Source organism: Pristiophorus japonicus, chromosome 19, assembly GCF_044704955.1.
Source record: "Pristiophorus japonicus isolate sPriJap1 chromosome 19, sPriJap1.hap1, whole genome shotgun sequence".
NCBI classification, from domain to species: Eukaryota; Metazoa; Chordata; class Chondrichthyes; family Pristiophoridae; genus Pristiophorus; species Pristiophorus japonicus.
This window is the reverse complement of record NC_091995.1, coordinates 71103373-71122768: the sequence shown is the minus strand read 5'-3', so window position 1 is coordinate 71122768 and position 19396 is coordinate 71103373. Positions and strand designations below refer to the sequence as shown.

At 50.2% G+C, this 19396-nt stretch overlaps 1 protein-coding gene across 1 annotated transcript in view; it reads right to left on the bottom strand.

Annotated features, from left to right (window-relative positions):
* f8a (coagulation factor VIII associated) overlaps positions 1-14838 on the bottom strand; it is a 17851-nt gene extending 3013 nt beyond the window's left edge. The window contains exons 1-5 of the mRNA XM_070862091.1: positions 14691-14838; positions 13149-13195; positions 5622-5694; positions 4754-4913; positions 8-167 (exon numbers count right to left, since the gene is read on the bottom strand). Coding sequence (XP_070718192.1) covers positions 8-167; positions 4754-4913; positions 5622-5694; positions 13149-13195; positions 14691-14749 — 499 coding nt within the window. The 5' untranslated portion in view covers positions 14750-14838. The remainder of the gene's footprint in view (positions 1-7; positions 168-4753; positions 4914-5621; positions 5695-13148; positions 13196-14690) is intronic.
* Positions 14839-19396: the final 4558 nt, after the last annotated feature.

Here is a 19396-nt window from a genome sequence, read left to right as displayed (position 1 = left end):
GCGATGCTGAAGGAGTGCCGCACTGTCAGAGGGGCGGTGTTGAGGGGCAGGTGGGGGAAGATTTGGGTGTAGTTGGGCGAGGTAACTGGAGTGCTTACCTTGAGCGCATTTCCAAGCTCCAAACATAGGCTTGCTGCCATGACAGGCTGATTCAACTCGATATAAACCTGGAAATAAGGGAGAGAGAGAAGTGAGTGACTATCAGCAACACTTTTCCGCTGATCGATGCTGCTGGTGTCGAGGCCCCATTCCCCCTTGGAGCTGTGAGTTTATATAGCGCTGGTCCTGTCGGATCAGTCAGTCACTGGCCTGTGCACAGTGTCGTTTCTCAGCTACTTTCCCGACTCGCTGATTCCTGCTCACGGAGCGCTCCAAGTGTGAGCACAGAGTGCGGGAGCACTGTCGGGCTCGGGAGGGGAACACCACAGCTCGGATTGGCTCTACTCTCAGCCAATGGGATTGTGATCTGCAGCAGGAACCATGGTTACCGTTAGCCCAACCTATACACAGTACGGTTGTATTCCCTGGATTGTAGAAAGGTTAAAGGGTGATCTGATCGAAGTTTTCAAGATATTAAGGGGAACAGATAAGGGAGACAGAAACGATGTCCACTGGTTGTGTCCAGGATCAGGGGACTCAGTCTAAAAATTAGAGCCAGGCCTCTCAGGAGTGAAATTAGGAAACACTTCTGTACACAAAGGGTGGTTGAAGTTTGGAACTCTTCCACAAACGGCAATTGATGCTGGGGTCAATTGTTAATTTTAAATGTGGGACTGATCGATTTGTGTTAACCAAAGGTATTAAGGGATATGGGCCAAAGGCGGGTATATGGAGTTAGGTCGCAGGTCAGCCACGATCTCATTGATGGCAGAGCAGGCTCGAGGGCCTGAATGGCCTCCTCCTGTTCCTATCCCGACGGACAGAAACCAGTTGAGCTCTCCAATTGCTGCCCTAGTCTGGGCCGAGTCTGGAAGTCTTGTCCTGGATAGTACAGTTGGGGTCTGGGTGTCTCTGACCTGGGGAGGGGGGAGGGAGAAAGAGTTCTCCGTCCCCTGATCATTATCCAGGTGGTATCTGCTTGGAAGAACGTGTGTGGATAGCAAGTGACAACAGGATCAGACCAGTGATGCCCCACATCATCATCAGAGGCAGTCCCGCAAAGTCGAGGAAGACTTGCTTCCACTCGAAACATGAGTCCTCAGGTGGCTGACCAGTTGAATACGAGAGACATACAGGAATGTGGGAAGGGAGGACCTTGAGACAATCACTATCACTAGGGGGGTAGTGCTGGACAGACTAATGGGACTGAATGTAGACAAGTCCCCTGGTCCTGATGAAATGCATCCCAGGATATTAAAAGAGATGGCGGAAGTTATAGCAGATGCATTCGTTATAATCTACCAAAATTCTCTGGACTCTGGGGAGGTACCAGCGGATTGGAAAGCAGCTAATGTAACGCCTCTGTTTAAAAAAGGGGGCAGGCAAAAGGCAGGTAACTATAGGCTGGTTAGTTTAACATCTGTAGTGGGGAAAATGCTTGAAACTATCATTAAGGAAGAAATAGCGGGACATCTAGATAGGAATAGTGCAATCAAGCAGACGCAGCATGGATTCATGAAAGGGAAATCATGTTTAACTAATTTACTGGAATTCTTTGAGGATATAACGAGCATGGTGGATAGAGGTGTACCGATGGATGTGGTGTATTTAGATTTCCAAAAGGCATTCGATAAGGTGCCACACAAAAGGTTACTGCAGAAGATAAAGGTACGCGGAGTCAGAGGAAATGTATTAGCATGGATAGAGAATTGGCTGGCGAACAGAAAGCAGAGAGTCGGTATAAATGGGTCCTTTTCCAGTTTGAAATCAGTGGTTAGTGGTGTGCCACAGGGATCAGTGCTGGGACCACAACTGTTTACAATATACATAGATGACCTAGAAGAGGGGACAGAGTGTAGTGTAACAAAATTTGCAGATGACACAAAGATTAGTGGGAAAGCGGGTTGTGTAGAGGACACAGAGAGGCTACAAGGAGATTTGGATTGGTTAAGCGAATGGGCTAAGGTTTGGCAGATGGAATACAATGTCGGAAAGTGTGAGGTCATCCACCTTGGGAAAAACAACACAGTAAAAGGGAATATTATTTGAATGGGGAGAAATTACAACATGCTGTGGTGCAGAGGGACCTGGGGGTCCTTGTGCATGAATCCCAAAAGGTTAGTTTGCAGGTGCAGCAGGTAATCAGGAAGGCGAATGTAATGTTGGCCTTCATTGCGAGAGGGATGGAGTACAAAAGCAGGGAGGTCTTGCTGGAACTGTATAAGGTATTGGTAAGGCCGCACCTGGAGTACTGCGTGCAGTTTTGGTCACCTTACTTAAGGAAGGATATACTAGCTTTGGAAGGGGTACAGAGACGATTCACTAGGCTGATTCCAGAAATGAGGGGGTTACCTTATGATGATAGATTGAGTAGACTGGGTCTTTACTCGTTGGAGTTCAGAAGGATGAGGGGTGATCTTATAGAAACATTTAAAATCATGAAAGGGATAGACAAGATAGAGGCAGAGAGGTTGTTTCCACTGGTCGGGGAGACTAGAACTAGGGGGCACAGCCTCAAAATACGGGGGAGCCAATTTAAAACCGAGTTGAGAAAGAATTTCTTCTCCCAGAGGGTTGTGAATCTGTGGAATTCTCTGCCCAAGGAAGCAGTTGAGGCTAGCTCATTGAATGTATTCAAGTCACAGATAGATAGATTTTTAAGCAATAAGAGAATTAAGGGTTACGGGGAGAGGGCGGGTAAGTGGAGCTGAGTCCACGACCAGATCAGCCATGATCTTATTGAATGGCGGAGCAGGCTCGAGGGGCTAGATGGCCTATTCCTGTTTCTAATTCTTATGTTCTTATGAGACACAGTCCCTGTCACAGATGAGACAGATAGTTGTTGAGGGAAGGGGTGGGTGGGACAGGCTTGCCGCACGCTCCTTCCGCTGCCTGCGCTTGATTTCTGCATGCTCTCGGCGATGAGACTCGAGTGCTCAACGCCCTCTCGGATGCACTTCCTCCACTTAGGGCGGTCTTTGGCCAGGGACTTCCAGGTGTCAGTGGGGATGTTGCACTTTATCAGGGAGGCTTTGAGGGTGTCCTTGTAACGTTTCCTCTTCCCACCTTTGGCTCGTTTGCCGTGAAGGAGTTCCGAGTAGAGCGCTTGCTTTGGGAGTCTCGTGTCTGGCATGTGGACAATGTGGCCTGCCCAGCGGAGCTGATCAAGTGTGGTCAGTGCTTCGATGCTGGGGATGTTGGCCTGGTCGAGGACGCTAATGTTGGTGCGCCTGTCCTCCCAGGGTAATATGCAGGATCTTGCGAAGACACCGTTGGTGGTATTTCCCCAGCGATTTGAGGTGTCTGCTGTATATGGTCCACGTCTCTGAGCCATACAGGAGGGTGGGTATTACTACAACGCCCCTGCAGTGAAACAGTCAGCCAACTCTCGCCGGTGGAGCAGGTGGCAAGGATTTCCCAATAACCGTAGCCCAAGCATGTGCCAGCACCCATCGAAACACGAGAGAAAATAACCCTGACAGATTACAGAATGTCATTCTTCTGACCCACCATCTCCCCAGCTAAACCGGACCCGTGACCGCCCTGTGCTGTGGATCCAACCTGGCTCAGCGTCCACACTCTGACACGTTGGGTGGCTCAGTGGGCCGCACTCTCGTCTGGGTCAGAAGGTCGTGGGCTCAAGTCCAACTTTCAGAGACGTGAGCAAATAAATCCAGGCCGACGCTCCAGTGCAGTGCTGAGGGAGCGCTGCACTGTCAGAGCTGGCGTCTTCGGATGAGACGTTAAACCGAGGCCCCGTCTGCAACGGTCCCCGTGAGCCGCGCTTTGTTCCGCGCAGCCCGTTTACGTCAATGCGCGGCACCGTTACATTTCTGCGCAGGCACGGTGTTTACAATGCAAAAGCCGGTGTGCGGCCTGCGCGTGAACGTTCAGGTTACTGCGCGGCCCGGGGTGTGCGCACCTTCACGGGGACATTGTCCGACTGCCCCCTCGGGTGGACGTAAAAGATCCCACGACACTATTTTGAAGAAGAGCAGGGGAGTTCTCCCCGGTGTCCTGGGGCCAATATTTATCCCTCAATCAACATCACTAAAACAGTTTATCTGGTCATTATTACATTGCTGTTTGTGGGAGCTTGCTGTGTGCAAATTGGCTGCCGCGTTTCCTACATTACAACATTGACTACACTCCAAAAGGGCTTTGGGACATTGAGGTTGTGAAAGGCGCTATTTGTCTCAAATGCTTTACAGTCACTAAAGTACTTGTGGAGTGTAGTCACTGTTGTAATGTCGGAAACACAGCGGCCAATTTGTGCACAGCAAGCTCCCACAAACAGCAACGTGATAATGATCAGATAATCTGTTTTTGTGATGTTGATTGAGGGATAAATATTGGCCCCAGGACACCAGGGAGAACTCCCCTGCTCTTCGTCGAAATAGTGCCTGAGAGAGAAGACGGGGCCTTGGTTTAACGTCTCATCCGAAAGACAGCACCTCCGACAGTGCAGCACTCCCTCAGCACTGCACTGGAATGTCAGCCTATAGACTTATGCCCTCAAGTTCCTGGAGTGGGACTTGAACCCACGACCTTCTGACTCTGAGAGTGCAACCCACTGAGCCACAGCTGACACTTTCTTGGGGCTGGGGGAGTGGGCTGTGTGGACACTCTGCAAGTCTTTCGTTCTCTTTCTCACCTTTATAGCAAAGCTGTAGCAGTTGGTTGCGGCCTGCAGATGCTCCTCGAAGCCTGGACACTGGAGTTTCTGAGTCTCCTTCTCAGCCTGCAGGAAGAGTCGGGCTGCGTCAGTCAAGGCCAGAGCCTCCCCGGGGGCGTTGAACAGCGTCTGCTCACAGCTGCAGGACAGGGCGGAGACACAAGGTCAGAGGTCAGGGTGGAGACACAAGGTCAGAGGGCAGGGCGGAGAAACAAGGTCAGAGGGTAGGGCGGAGAAACAAGGTCAGAGGTCAGGGCGGAGAAACAAGGTCAGAGGGCAGGGCAGAGAAACAAGGTCAGAGGGCAGGGCGGAGAAACAAGGTCAGAGGGCAGGGCGGAGAAACAAGGTCAGAGGGCAGGGCGGAGACACAAGGTCAGAGGGCAGGGCGGAGACACAAGGTCAGAGGGCAGGGCGAGACACAAGGTCAGTGAAAACGGGCCCTCGGCAGGGGCTCCCTCGGCCTGTTCGGCCTCACGGGCAATTCCGAGGTGACAGCAGAGAGGGGCTCTGCACCGACCACACGCTCGCACCGCTGATGGGACATCTTTCATCAGGAAGTTCCCCACAAGAAGGGGGGACATTAACAGAAACGGCAGAAGCCCACCCCCCTGATAACCAGGCAAGATGGTCTGCCTCTGTCACCCGGTTGGTGAAACCCCTTCTGTTGAGGTGTGCATGTCACAGCATCCCGCTTTCCCCCCCACCGCCCCAGTGTGTCCACATGGCCCGCTCCGCCCCCCCAGTGTGTCCACATGGTCCGCTCTCTCCCGCCCCTTGCCCCCGAGTGCCCGCTCCCCATGCAGCATGGGTAAGGGGGTGGGGGCACTGTGGCGATACGCCCACCTACCGTGCCATGGCCAGGTTACAGAAGCCGGCATACTGTAGGCACTCCTCCTGCTTCAGCTCCTTGGCCAACTGACCTGCAACACAAGACGCTGACATCACAAGCGGCCTGTAGCTCACTTAACACCAGCTTTAACCCGAGACTGAAGGCTGTCAGAAACCAGGGCCAGGGCTGCATCCGGGATTCGGGGGGGAGGGGGTCTCCGGTGAATGGGGAATGGGGAATGGGGGGGGGGGGAATCTTCGGTGACTGGGGAGCAGGGGGGGGGGGTCTCTGGTGAATGGGGAATGGGGGGGGGGGGGAATCTTCGGTGACTGGGGAGCAGGGGGGGGTCTCTGGTGAATGGGGAATGAGGGGGGGGGATCTTCGGTGACTGGGGAGCAGGGGGGGGGGGTCTCTGGTGAATGGGGAATGGGGGGGGGGGAATCTTCGGTGACTGGGGAGCAGGGGGGGGGGGTCTCTGGTGAATGGGGAATGAGGGGGGGGATCTTCGGTGAATGGGGAGCAGGGGGGGTCTCCGGTGAATGGGGAATGAGGGAGGGGTTTTCGGTGAATGGGGAGCGAGGGGGGGGTCTCCGGTGAATGGGGAATGAGGGGGGTCTCCGGGGAATGGGGAACGAGGGGGGTCTCCGGGGAATGGGGAACGAAGGGGGGGTCTCCGGTGAATGGTGAACGGGGGGGGGTCTCCAGTGAATGGGGAACGAGGGGGGGGGGGGGGGGGGGAGTCTCCAGTGAATGGGGAACGAGGCGGGGGGGTCTCCGGTGAATGGAAAGCGGGGGTGCGGGGTCTCCGGTGAATGGGGAGCAGGGGGGGGTCTCTGGTGAATGGGGAGCAGGGGGGGGGGTCTCTGGTGAATGGGGAACGAGGGGGGTGTCTCCGGTGAATGGGGAACGAGGGGGGGGGGGGGTCTCCGGTGAATGGGGAGCGGGGAATATGGAGATCAGCCGGGATAGTGGAGTTGAGGTCGATGATCAGCCATGCCTTATTGAATGGCAGAGTAGGTTTGAGGGGCCGAACGGCCCACGCCTGGTCCTAATTTTTATGTTCTTTAGTGTTTAAAATCCACCCTTCAGCCACCGAGAAGCCACGTGTAGCTCTGCAGATGCCAATTGCCTCCGCACAGTTACTCTCTGCTCTATGAGCTCAGACTATCTCATTTCATGCATTTTGACAGGAAGAATGAGGAGAAGCAATTTAAACTAAATGGTACAATTTTAAAGGGACAGAGAGACCTGGGAGATCACACACAGAATCGTTGAAGGTTGCAGGACCAGTTGAGAAGGCTGTTAAAAAGACATGCAGGATCTGTAAGAGGGGATTTCCCCAGAGAATGGGGAGCGGGAGGGGGTCTCTGGAGAATGGGGAGGGGGGGTGGGGGGGGTTAAACGGAGGGTCTCCAGAGACTGCTCCCCACACTCCGGAGACCCCCTGCCCGCTCCCCATTTCTGTGTCCCAGAAATAGAGAATACAACAAGTGAGGAAGTTACGCCTAACCTTTGAAATCACTGGTTAGGCCGCAGCTGGAATACTGAGTCCAATTCTGGGTGCCGCACTTTAGGATGGCTGGCAGGACCTTGGAGAGGGTGCGGAGGAGATTTACCAGAATGGTACCCTGAATGGGGGAAATCACAGTTACGTGGAGAGACCGGAGAATCTGGGATTGTTCTTAGAACAGAGAAGGTTAAGGAGAGCTATAATTGAGGTGCTCAAAATCAAGAAGGGTTTTGACGAGTAAATGAGGAGAAACTGTTCCCAGTGGCAGGAGGGTCAGTAACCAGAGGGACACAGTTTTAAAGCAATTGGCAAAAGAACCAGAGGGGGAGATGAGGAAACATTTTTTTACGCTGCAAGTTATTCTGATCGGGAACGCGCTGCCTGAAAGGGCGGTGGAAGCAGATTCAATTGTAACTTTCAAAAGGGAATTGGATAAATGCTTGGAAGGGGAAAAATTTTGTTGGGCAGTGGAGAATGGGACTTGAAGTCATGCATTCGGCCCTCTGCACCAGTGAGCTATCTAAGGAGCTGGCACAGGCATGATGGGCCGAATGGCGTCCTTCCGTGCTGTACAACACCAGAATCTCCTCTGCAGCAACTCTATCAGGAACAGCCAATGAGTGGGGGCTGGAAATCGTATCCAACAAATCGGCAACTCCTTTCCAAAAACAAAACACTCAGATCAGAGCTTCTAAAAACTAGAAACACGCACAAGTGTTTCACAGATGCTGAACGATTCTAAAGGGACGCAGTCCCCAATCGGAGCCGTGCCGAGCTGGGGGAAGCTAAAGGACGTAACACTGCTTGTCCCATCTGCACAAACATCCAGGCCTCAAAGGCATATATTGCCGACATTTGTGCAAAAATTCCCTTGTTATTTTAAAGGATTTTCCGTTGAAAGATAAAGGGGATTCCACCTCTGCTAAAACAGAGGAAGGAGTTTCATACAAACACGTTAACCACAGGAGTGAAGATTTGCACCATCATTTTAAGGCTACTTCTGTTGTTGAATATTCTTCATAATTCCATTATTTTCTTCAATTTGCTCCCCCGATCCCTCAGCCAATGCCAACTCCACTCTTACCCTAACCCTACAGTATATCGATCATTAAAATATCTTAAACAGGTACAGAAAATAATCAAAAAGGCTAACGGAATGCTGGCCTTTATATCCAGAGGACTAGAATACAAGGGGGTAGAGGTTATGTTGCAGCTGTACAAAGCCCTGGTTAGACCACACCTGAGGCACTGTGAGCAGTTCTGGGTACCACACCTTAGGGAGGTTATATTGGAGGGGGTGCAGCGTAGGTTTACCAGAATTATACCTGGACTCCAAGGGTTAATTTACGAGGAGATATTACACAAATTAGGGTTGTATTCCCTGGAATTTAGAAGGTTAAGGGCAGCTCTGATTGAAGGTTTCAAGATATTAATGAGAACAGATAGGGTAAATGGAGAGAATTTTTTCCTGTTGGTTGGAGATTCTAGAACTAGGGGGCAGAGTTTAAAAATTAAGAGCCAGACCTTTCAGGAGTGATATTAGGAAACACTTCTACACACAAAGGGTGGCAGAAGTCTGGAACTCTGTTCCACAAACAGTAATGAGACTCGGTCAATTTAATTTTAAATCAGAGATTGCTAGATTTTTGTTAACCAAAATTATTACGGGATATGGGCCAAAGGATATGGAGTTAGGTCGCACATCAGCCATGATCTCATTGAATGGCGGAGCAGGATCGAGCAACTCAATGGCTGACTCTTGTTCCTATGACCCAGATTGTTAGCGGTTATTCATAGAAACATAGAAACATAGAAAATAGGTGCAGGAGTAGGCCATTCGGCCCTTCTAGCCTGCACCGCCATTCAATGAGTTCATGGCTGAACATGCAACTTCAGTACCCCATTCCTGCTTTCTCACCATACCCCTTGATTCCCCTAGTAGTAAGGACTTCATCTAACTCCTTTTTGAATATATTTAGTGAATTGGCCTCAACAACTTTCTGTGGTAGAGAATTCCACAGGTTCACCACTCTCTGGGTGAAGAAATTCCTCCTCATCTCGGTCCTAAATGGCTTCCCCCTTATCCTTAGACTGTGTCCCCTGGTTCTGGACTTCCCCAACATTGGGAACATTCTTCCTGCATCTAACCTGTCTAACCCCGTCAGAATTTTAAACGTTTCTATGAGGTCCCCTCTCATTCTTCTGAACTCCAGTGAATACAAGCCCAGTTGATCCAGTCTTTCTTGATAGGTCAGTCCCGCCATCCCGGGAATCAGTCTGGTGAACCTTCGCTGCACTCCCTCAATAGCAAGAATGTCCTTCCTCAGGTTAGGAGACCAAAACTGTACACAATACTCCAGGTGTGGCCTCACCAAGGCCCTGTACAATTGTAGCAACACCTCCCTGCCCTTGTACTCAAATCCCCTCGCTATGAAGGCCAACATGCCATTTGCTTTCTTAACCGCCTGCTGTACCTGCATGCCAACCTTCAATGACTGATGTACCATGACACCCAGGTCTCTTTGCACCTGCCCTTTTCCTAATCTGTCACCATTCAGATAATAGTCTGTCTCTCTGTTTTTACCACCAAAGTGGATAACCTCACATTTATCCACATTATACTTCATCTGCCATGCATTTGCCCACTCACCTAACCTATCCAAGTCGCTCTGCAGCCTCATAGAATCCTCCTTGCAGCTCACACTGCCACCCAACTTAGTGTCATCCGCAAATTTGGAGATACTACATTTAATCCCCTCGTCTAAATCATTAATGTACAGTGTAAACAGCTGGGGCCCCAGCACAGAACCTTGCGGTACCCCACTAGTCACTGCCTGCCATTCTGAAAAGTCCCCATTTACTCCTACTCTTTGCTTCCTGTCTGACAACCAGTTCTCAATCCATGTCAGCACACTACCCCCAATCCCATGTGCTTTAACTTTGCACATTAATCTCTTGTGTGGGACCTTGTCGAAAGCCTTCTGAAAGTCCAAATATACCACATCAACTGGTTCTCCCTTGTCCACTCTACTGGAAACATCCTCAAAAAATTCCAGAAGATTTGTCAAGCATGATTTCCCTTTCACAAATCCATGCTGACTTGGACCTATCATATTACCTCTTTCCAAATGCACTGCGATGACATCCTTAATAATTGATTCCATCATTTTACCCACTACCGATGTCAGGCTGACCGGTCTGTAATTCCCTGTTTTCTCTCTCCCTCCTTTTTTAAAAAGTGGGGTTACATTGGCTACCCTCCACTCCATAGGAACTGATCCAGAGTCAATGGAATGTTGGAAAATGACTGTCAATGCATCCACTATTTCCAAGGCCACCTCCTTAAGTACTCTGGGATGCAGTCCATCAGGCCCTGGGGATTTATCGGCCTTCAATCCCATCAATTTCCCCAACACAATTTCCCGACTAATAAGGATTTCCCTCAGTTCCTCCTCCTTACTAGACCCTCCGACCCCTTTTATATCCGGAAGGTTGTTTGTGTCCTCCTCAGTGAATACCGAACCAAAGTACTTGTTCAATTGGTCCGCCATTTCTTTGTTCCCCGTTATGACTTCCCCTGATTCTGACTGCAGGGGACCTACGTTTGTCTTTACTTACCTTTTTCTCTTTACATATCTATAGAAACTTTTGCAATCCGTCTTAATGTTCCCTGCAAGCTTCTTCTCGTACTCCATTTTCCCTGCCCTAATCAAACCCTTTGTCCTCCTCTGCTGAGTTCTAAATTTCTCCCAGTCCCCGGGTTCTCTGCTATTTCTGGCCAATTTGTATGCCACTTCCTTGGCTTTAATGCTATCCCTGATTTCCCTTGATAGCCACGGTTGAGCCACCTTCCCTTTTTTATTTTTACGACAGACAGGAATGTACAATTGTTGTAGTTCATCCATGCGGTCTCTAAATGTCTGCCATTGCCCATCCACAGTCAACCCCTTCAGTATCATTCGCCAATCTATCCTAGCCAATTCACGCCTCATACCTTCAAAGTTACCCTTCTTTAAGTTCTGGACCATGGTCTCTGAATTAACTGTTTCATTCTCCATCCTAATGCAGAATTCCACCATATTATGGTCACTCTTCCCCAAGGGGCCTCGCACAACGAGATTGCTAATTAATCCTCTCTCATTACACAACACCCAGTCTAAGATGGCCTCCCCCCTAGTTGGTTCCTCGACATATTGGTCTAAAAAACCATCCCTTATGCACTCCAGGAAATCCTCCTCTACCGTATTGCTTCCAGTTTGGTTAACCCAATCTATGTGCATATTAAAGTCACCCATTATAACTGCTGCACCTTTATTGCACGCACCCCTAATTTCATGTTTGATGCCCTCCCCAACATCACTACTACTGTTTGGAGGTCTGTACACAACTCCCACTAACGTTTTTTGTCCTTTGGTATTCTGCAGCTCTACCCGTATAGATTCCACATCATCCAAGCTAATGTCCTTCCGAACTATTGCCTTAATTTGCTCCTTAACCAGCAATGCTACCCCACCTCCTTTTCCTTTTATTCTATCTTTCCTGAATGTTGAATACCCCTGGATGTTGAGTTCCCAGCCCTGATCATCCTGGAGCCACGTCTCCGTAATCCCAATCACATCATATTTGTTAACATCTATTTGCACAGTTAATTCATCCACTTTATTGCGGATACTCCTTGCATTAAGACACAAAGCCTTCAGGCTTGTTCTTTTAACACCCTTTGTCCTTTTAGAATTTTGCTGTACAGTGGCCCTTTTTGTTCTTTGCCTTGGGTTTCTCTGCCCTCCACTTTTCCTCATCTCCTTTCTGTCTTTTGCTTTTGCCTCATTTTTGTTTCCCTCTGTCTCCCTGCATTGGTTCCCATCCCCCTGCCATATCAGTTTAAATCCTCCCCAACAGCACTAGCAAACACTCCCCCTAGGACATTGGTTCCGGTCCTGCCCAGGTGCAGACCGTCCGGTTTGTACTGGTCCCACCTCCCCCAGAACCGGTTCCAATGCCCCAGGAATTTGAATCCCTCCCTGTTGCACCACTGCTCAAGCCACGTATTCATCTGCGCTATCCTGCGATTCCTACTCTGACTATCACGTGGCACTGGTAGCAATCCCGAGATTACTACTTTTGAGGTCCTACTTTTTAATTTAGCTCCTAGCTCCTTAAATTCGTTTCGTAGGACCTCATCCCTCTTTTTACCTATGTCGTTGGTACCAATGTGCACCACGACAACTGGCTGTTCTCCCTCCCTTTTTAGAATGTCCTGCACCCGCTCCGAGACATCCTTGACCCTTGCACCAGGGAGGCAACATACCATCCTGGAGTCTCGGTTGCGGCCGCAGAAACGCCTATCTATTCCCCTCACCATTGAATCCCCAATCACTATTGCTCTCCCACTCTTTTTCCTGCCCTCCTGTGCAGCAGAGCCAGCCACGGTGCCATGAACTTGGCTGCTGCTGCCCTCCCCTGATGAGTCATCCCCCTCAACAGTACCCAAAGCTGTGTATCTGTTTTGCAGGGGGATGACCACAGGGGACTCCTGCACTACCTTCCTTGCACTGCTCTTCCTGTTGGTCTTCCATTCCCTATCTGGCTGTGGACCCTTTCCCTGTGGTACGACCAACTCGCTACACGTGATACTCACGTCATTCTCAGCATCGTGGATGCTCCAGAGTGAATCCACCCTCAGCTCCAACTCCGCAACGCGGTCTGTCAGGAGCTGGAGGCGGATACACTTCCCGCACACGTAATCGTCAGGGACACCGGAAGTGTCCCTGAGTTCCCACATGGTACAGGAGGAGCATAACACCCGACCGAGCTCTCCTGCCATGACTTAACCCTTATATACACTTAAATTGGCAACAATGTTAAAAGTTACTCACTGATATAGAAGGGCTGCACTCGCGATTTTACTCAGCCTGGATGGGCAGCAGTTTCCATCCCAGAGATGGATGCACCAATCAGGTGGCTGAGCATGATCGTACTCAGCCCTCCTCCACAATGCCACGCTCCCGGTTAAACAGCTCCCCGCTGCCACTTACCAAACTGCTCGCTTGCTTCTGCCACATTTGGTTTCCGCAGGAACCGCCTACAACACAAGACACGACAGTCAGGAAAAAAAAGTTGGTGGAACTCACTGCCTGAAAGGGGTGGCAGAGGTAGAAACGCTCAGTGCATTTAAAAAGTAATTGGCTGTGCACTTGGAAGTGCCGCAGCCCGCAGGGGTACGGAGCAAGAGCTGGAAAGTGGGATTAAGCTGGGTAGCTCTGGGTCGGCCGGCACAGACACGATGGGCCGAAGTCTTCTATGATTCCATGACTTTGCCAAAGCAAGTGACGCACTCACTAAACTGCCTCTTTGTGAGTGGGCAAAAAATTGGCAGATGGAGTATAATGTGGGGCTATACACTTTGGTAGGAAGAATAAACAAGCAAATTATTATTTAAATGGAGAAAGACTACAAAATGATGCAGTATAGAGGGATCTGGGGGTCCTTGCAAAAAGTTAGTATGCAGGTACAGCAAGTAATTAAGAAGGCAAATGGAATGTTGGCCTTTATTGCAAGGGGGATAGAGTATAAAAGCAGAGAAGTCCTGCTACAACTGTACAGGGTATTGGTGAGGCCACACCTGGAGTACTGCATACAGATTTGGTCTCCGTATTTAAGGAAGGATATACTTGCATCGGAGGCTGTTCAGAGAAGTTTCACTCGGTTGCTTCCTGGGATGAGGGGGTTGTCTTATGAAGAAAGGTTGGGCCTATACTCAGTGGAGTTTAGAAGAATGATCTTATTGAAACGTATAAGATTCTGAGGGGGCTGGATGGCATAAATGCAAAGAGGATGTTTCCCCTCGTGGGGGAATCTACAACTGGGGACATAGTTTCAGAATAAGGGGTCGCCCATTTAAAACAAAGATGCGGAGGAATTTCTTCTCTCAGTAGGTCGTGAATCTGTGGAATTCTCTGCCCCAGAGAGCTGTGGAGGCTGGGTCATTGAATATATTTAAGGTGGAGATAGAGAGATTTTTGAATGATAAGGGAGTCAAGGGTTATGGGAAGTGGAGCTGAAGACACGATCAGAGCAGGCTAGAGGGGCCAAATGGCCTACTCCTGCTCCTATTTCTTATGTTCTCTTTCAAGTATGTGTCAGCAATGAAGTATTGTTGTAATGTGGGAAACGCGGCAGCCAATTTGCGCACAGCAAGCTCCCACAAACAGTACTGTGATAATGACCAGATAATTGTTTTTTTGCTGTGTTGATTGAGGGATAAATATTGACCAGGACACCGGGGATACCTCCCCGGCTCTTCTTCGAAGTAGTGCCGCGGGATCTTTCAGATCCATCCGAGAGGGCAGTCGGTTTAACGGTTCAACCGAAAGATGGCACCTCCGACAGTGCGGCACTCCCTCAATCCCGGCATTTAAAAGTTTTCTTTTGGGCAATAAAACTATTTGAATTGTCCAATGATTTGCGGCGAGGCCTCCCACAGTCGAACATCCTGCCTCGGCTCGCGGAGGACCCCAGCAACTCCGGGGGACCCCAGCCCGCTCATTACATAGAGGACAAAGCCCCGCGCCGCTCACCGCTTCAGCTTGTGGGACACCGCTCGGTATCGGAGCAGGAAATCTCCCTCCGCCGCCATCTTGCCTCTGGCCAGCTCGTCGCTTCAGTCAGCGGCTCAAAAGCGCGGCCGCCATCTTACTGTAGGGCAAACGCGTCGGTGATTGCCATCCGGCTGGAACAACGAGTGGAGAAAAATAGACTTCCGGTGGAAGAACACAGCGCAGATCTAAAGGGCCCGGAGAAGTTTCCATTCTCTCTTTTTGGCCGCCCTATATTGGGCTCAAAGTTTTTAAGTGCTGATGCTTTCATAACTTCTCATGAAAATGTACTAAACATGAATAAGTAATACAATATTAGTTGCTCTATCATCATCATCATAGGTGGTCCCTCGAAACAAGGATGACTTGCTTCCACGCCAAAAAAGGGTGAGTTCACAAGTGTTTTGAATGATGGACCCGAACTACATCCTCGCGGGTGGAAGATGCCTGTGCGTGGACTTTTTTAACGTGGGGTGGCCGTTGCACACCAGCCACCACACGGGCTTGACAGAGCTAGGTCTTGGTCCAGTGGCAAGGGTTAACCAAGACGACTGGAGACCTGCTCTGCTGCACAGACCCAGTGCGCACACATATCGCAGTGTGGGCTGGGCCCGTGCTGCCCCTGGGCCCTCGCCTCTTCTGGGCTCCGAACTCTCGCCTCTCCTGGGCCCCAATCACATCCCTCTACAATCTTTCGCCGCTCCTTCGCCCCGACCTCGCCGCTCCTGCTGTACCTGCCCACACTGCAGTCAGCTGTTGCCCTCCATATTGACGAGTTCTTATTGCTTTTTTTTCACAGGGAACTATTTTTGGAGCAAGGGAAGAAGATTTCCGGGCCAAAAGGACTACTCCCCACCGGTTGGACCCGCTGCAATCCTGCTCCCGAACTTCAACTTGCAGTGAGAACGGGGGGTAGGGTGCAGTCCTTTTGGCCCAGGATGCTTGTCTAGCCTCCCCTTAAATGCATCATTTGCTTCTCTATCTCCTTCCCATTATTCGGTGGCCTATAGTATACACCCAGTAGTGTAATAGTTCCTCTATTCATCCTTAATTCTAACCAAACATACTCTGTCTTTGACCCTTCAACGACATCATCCCTCTCCAGTGCTACAACAGTTTCTTTGATTAATACTGCCACACCTCCTTTTTTTCTTCCCTATCTTTCCTGAATACCTTGCAGCCAGGAATATTAAGTTCCCAATCCTTCCTTTCTTTGAGCCAGGTCTGTTATTGCCACTATACCAGAGTCCCATGTGATGACTTGTGCCTGCAACTCACTAACCTTATTTACCACACTATGTGCATTGACACACATGGACTCCAAACCCATCCGAGACTGCCTCACATCTGCCCCAGTCTCATCCCTCCTATTTCTGAGCTATTCATTGCTCTGGTGCTATTTGCCTCTCCCAGTCCTCTGTGTACCTGGTTTCTCCTCTCTAATGTTTCATCCTAGTGTCCATCACCCGGCCAATTTAGTTTAGACTCTCCCCCCTCAGCACCAGTTAACCTTCCTGTGAGGACATTGGGCTGAGGTGAAATCCGTCCATCTTGAACAGGTCCCTCCTGCCCCAGAACTGGTTCCAATGGCCCAGGAATCTAAAGCCCTCCCTCCTGCAACGTTTCTCCAGCCACGCATTAACCTGCATTATCCTGCTATTCCGATACTCACTGGCACGTGGCACTGGGAGTAATCCCCAGGTTGCTACCTTTGGGGTCCTACTCTTTCGTCTCCCCCCTGAGCTCCTGAAACTCTGTCTACAGGACGTCTACTCTTTTCCTCCCTATCATTGGTTCCCACGTGGACCACGACTTCTGACTGTTCCCCTCCCCCCCGCAGAATGTGCGGCATCCGTTCATCCTTTACCCTGGCAATAGAGAGGCAGCACACCACGTGGGACACACATTGGCAGTTGCAGAAACGCCTGTCTGCCCCCCTGACCACCAAATCCCCTTTTGCTACGACCACGGCATTGCTACACTTTGCTGTGCCCCGCCGTGCATTGTCCCCACAGAGCCGCTGACATGCTCCAGACTGCGCTCCCCCAAGGTGTCGTCACCCTCACCGGTATCCAGCACTTGGAAATATATCGCTGTTCCTTCATCATCGCTGGGTCAAAATCCTGGAACTCCCGCCCAAACAGCACTGTGGGAGCTCCTTCATCATCGGCGCTCCCTCAGAATCGAGGAAGACTTGTTTCCAGTCTAACAATGAGTCAACAGTCCAATACGGGAATTACAGTCACAGGTGGGACAGATAGTCGTTGAGAGTAAGGGAGGGTGGGACTGGTTTGCCGCACGCTCTTTCCGCTGCCTGCGTTTAATTTCTGCATGCTCTCGGCGATGAGACTCGAGGTGCTCAGCGCCCTCCCGGATGCACTTCCTCTACTTAGGGCAGTCTTTGGCCAGGGACTCCCAGGTGTCGGTGGGGATGTTGCACTTCCTCAGGGAGGTTTTGAGGGTGTCCTTGTAACGTTTCCTCTGTCCACCTTTGACTCATAGAAACATAGAAAATAGGTGCAGGAGTAGGCCATTCGGCCCTTCGAGCCTGCACCACCATTTGATAAGATCATGGCTGATCATCCCCTCAGTACCCCTTTCCTGCTTTCTCTCCATACCCCTTGATCCCCTTAGCTGTAAGGGCCATATCTAACTCCCTCTTGAATATATCCAATGAACTGGCATCAACAACTCTCTGCGGCAGGGAATTCCACGGTTAACAACTCTCTGATTGAAGAAGTTTCTCCTCATCTCAGTCCTAAATGGTCTACCTCTTATCCGAAGACTGTATCCCCTGGTTCTGGACTTCTTCAACATCGGGAACATTCGACCCGCATCTAACCTGTCCAGTCCTGTCAGAATCTTATATGTTTCTATGAGATCCCCTCTCATCCTTCTAAACTCCAATGTATAAAGGCCCAGTTGATCCAGTCTCTCCTCATATGTCAGTCCGGCCATCCCGGGAATCAGTCTGGTGAACCTTCGCTGCACTCCCTCAATAGCAAGAACGTCCTTCCTCAGATTAGGAGACCAAAATTGAACACAATATTCCAGGTGAGGCCTCACCAAGGCCCTGTACAATTGCAGTAAGACCTCCCTGCTCCTATACTCAAATCCCCTAGCTATGGAGGCCAACATACCATTTGCCTTCTTTACCACCTGCTGTACCTGCATGCCAACTTTCAATGATTGATGTACCATGACACCCAGGTCTCGTTGCACCTCCCCTTTTCCTAATCTGCCACCATTCAGATAATAGTCTGTCTTCGCATTTTTGCCCCCAAAGTGGATAACCTCACATTTATCCACATTATACTGCATCTGTCATGCATTTTCCCACTCACTTAACCTGTCCAAGTCACCCTGCAGCCTCTTAGCATCCTCCTCACAGCTCACATCGCCACCCAGTTTAGTGTCATCTGCAAACTTGGAGATATTACACTCAATTCCTTCATCCAAATCATTGATTAAGAGCTGGGGTCCCAGCACTGAGCCCTGCGGCACTCCACTAGTCACTGCCTGCCATTCTGAAAAGGACCCGTTTATCCCGACTCTCTGCTTCCTGTCTGCCAATCAGTTCTCTATACACGTCAGTATATTACCCCCAATACCATGTGCTTTGATTTTGCACACCAATCTCTTGTGTGGGACCTTGTCAAAAGCCTTTTGAAAGTCCAAATACACCACACCCACTGGTTCGCCGTTGTCCACTCGACTAGTTACATCCTCAAAAAATTCCAGAAGATTTGTCAAGCATGATTTCCCTTTCATAAATCCATGCTGACTTGGACCGATCCTGCCACTGCTTTCCAAATGGGCTGCTATTTCATCCTTAATAATTGATTCCAACATTTTCCCCACTACTGATACCAGGCTAACCAGTCTATAATTACCCGTATTCTCTCTGCCTCCCTTTTTAAAAGGCTCGTTTTCCATGAAGGAGTTCCAAGTAGAGCACTTGCTTTGGGAGCATTGGGTTTGGCATGCGAACAATGTGGCCGGCCCAGCGGACCTCCTTTGCCACACGGACTGCATCGGTTCAAGAAGGCCCATCACCACCTTGTCAAGGGCAAGTCGGGTGGGCAATAACTGCTGGCCTAGCCCGCTCCGCCAACACCCACAGAATGAGTAAAGAACAGAATCACATTTTGAAGCTAAGTGAGTCTGGCTCCAGAGGAGGGAAAGCTGACAGGTCTGTGTTGTGTATGTAGAATATAAGTATATACCCTGTACATTCAATGTACAGTTACATAAGACCACTGAATGTATCTTCACACTGTATACACTATACCTGTACCACCTGTGGAGACCTAGGGGTTACCTGCACACCGCAGGTAACGAAGTATAAAAGGGAGCTCACCTCACTGTATCCTCATTCAGGAGCTGCAATAAATGGACTAAGGTCACAACAGTTCATGTGCAATACCTTACCTCGTGGAGTCATTACTAGAGTGCTTTCAGCCACAACAGTCTGAGCAATGGGGAACCGAGCAGGGGGAAGGGGGAGGAAAGGTTCAGTCGGTCCCCCTCTGGGAGTTGCTGCTGTCAACACGTTGCCACAGGATTGGCCAACTGTGGGAGGCTGCACACAACCAACAGACCCGCCCCCACACACCGCTTCACCAATCACATGGCTCGGATGGGGTTGGGCGGCATTACAAACAACCAATAAACCTCTCACCTCTCAC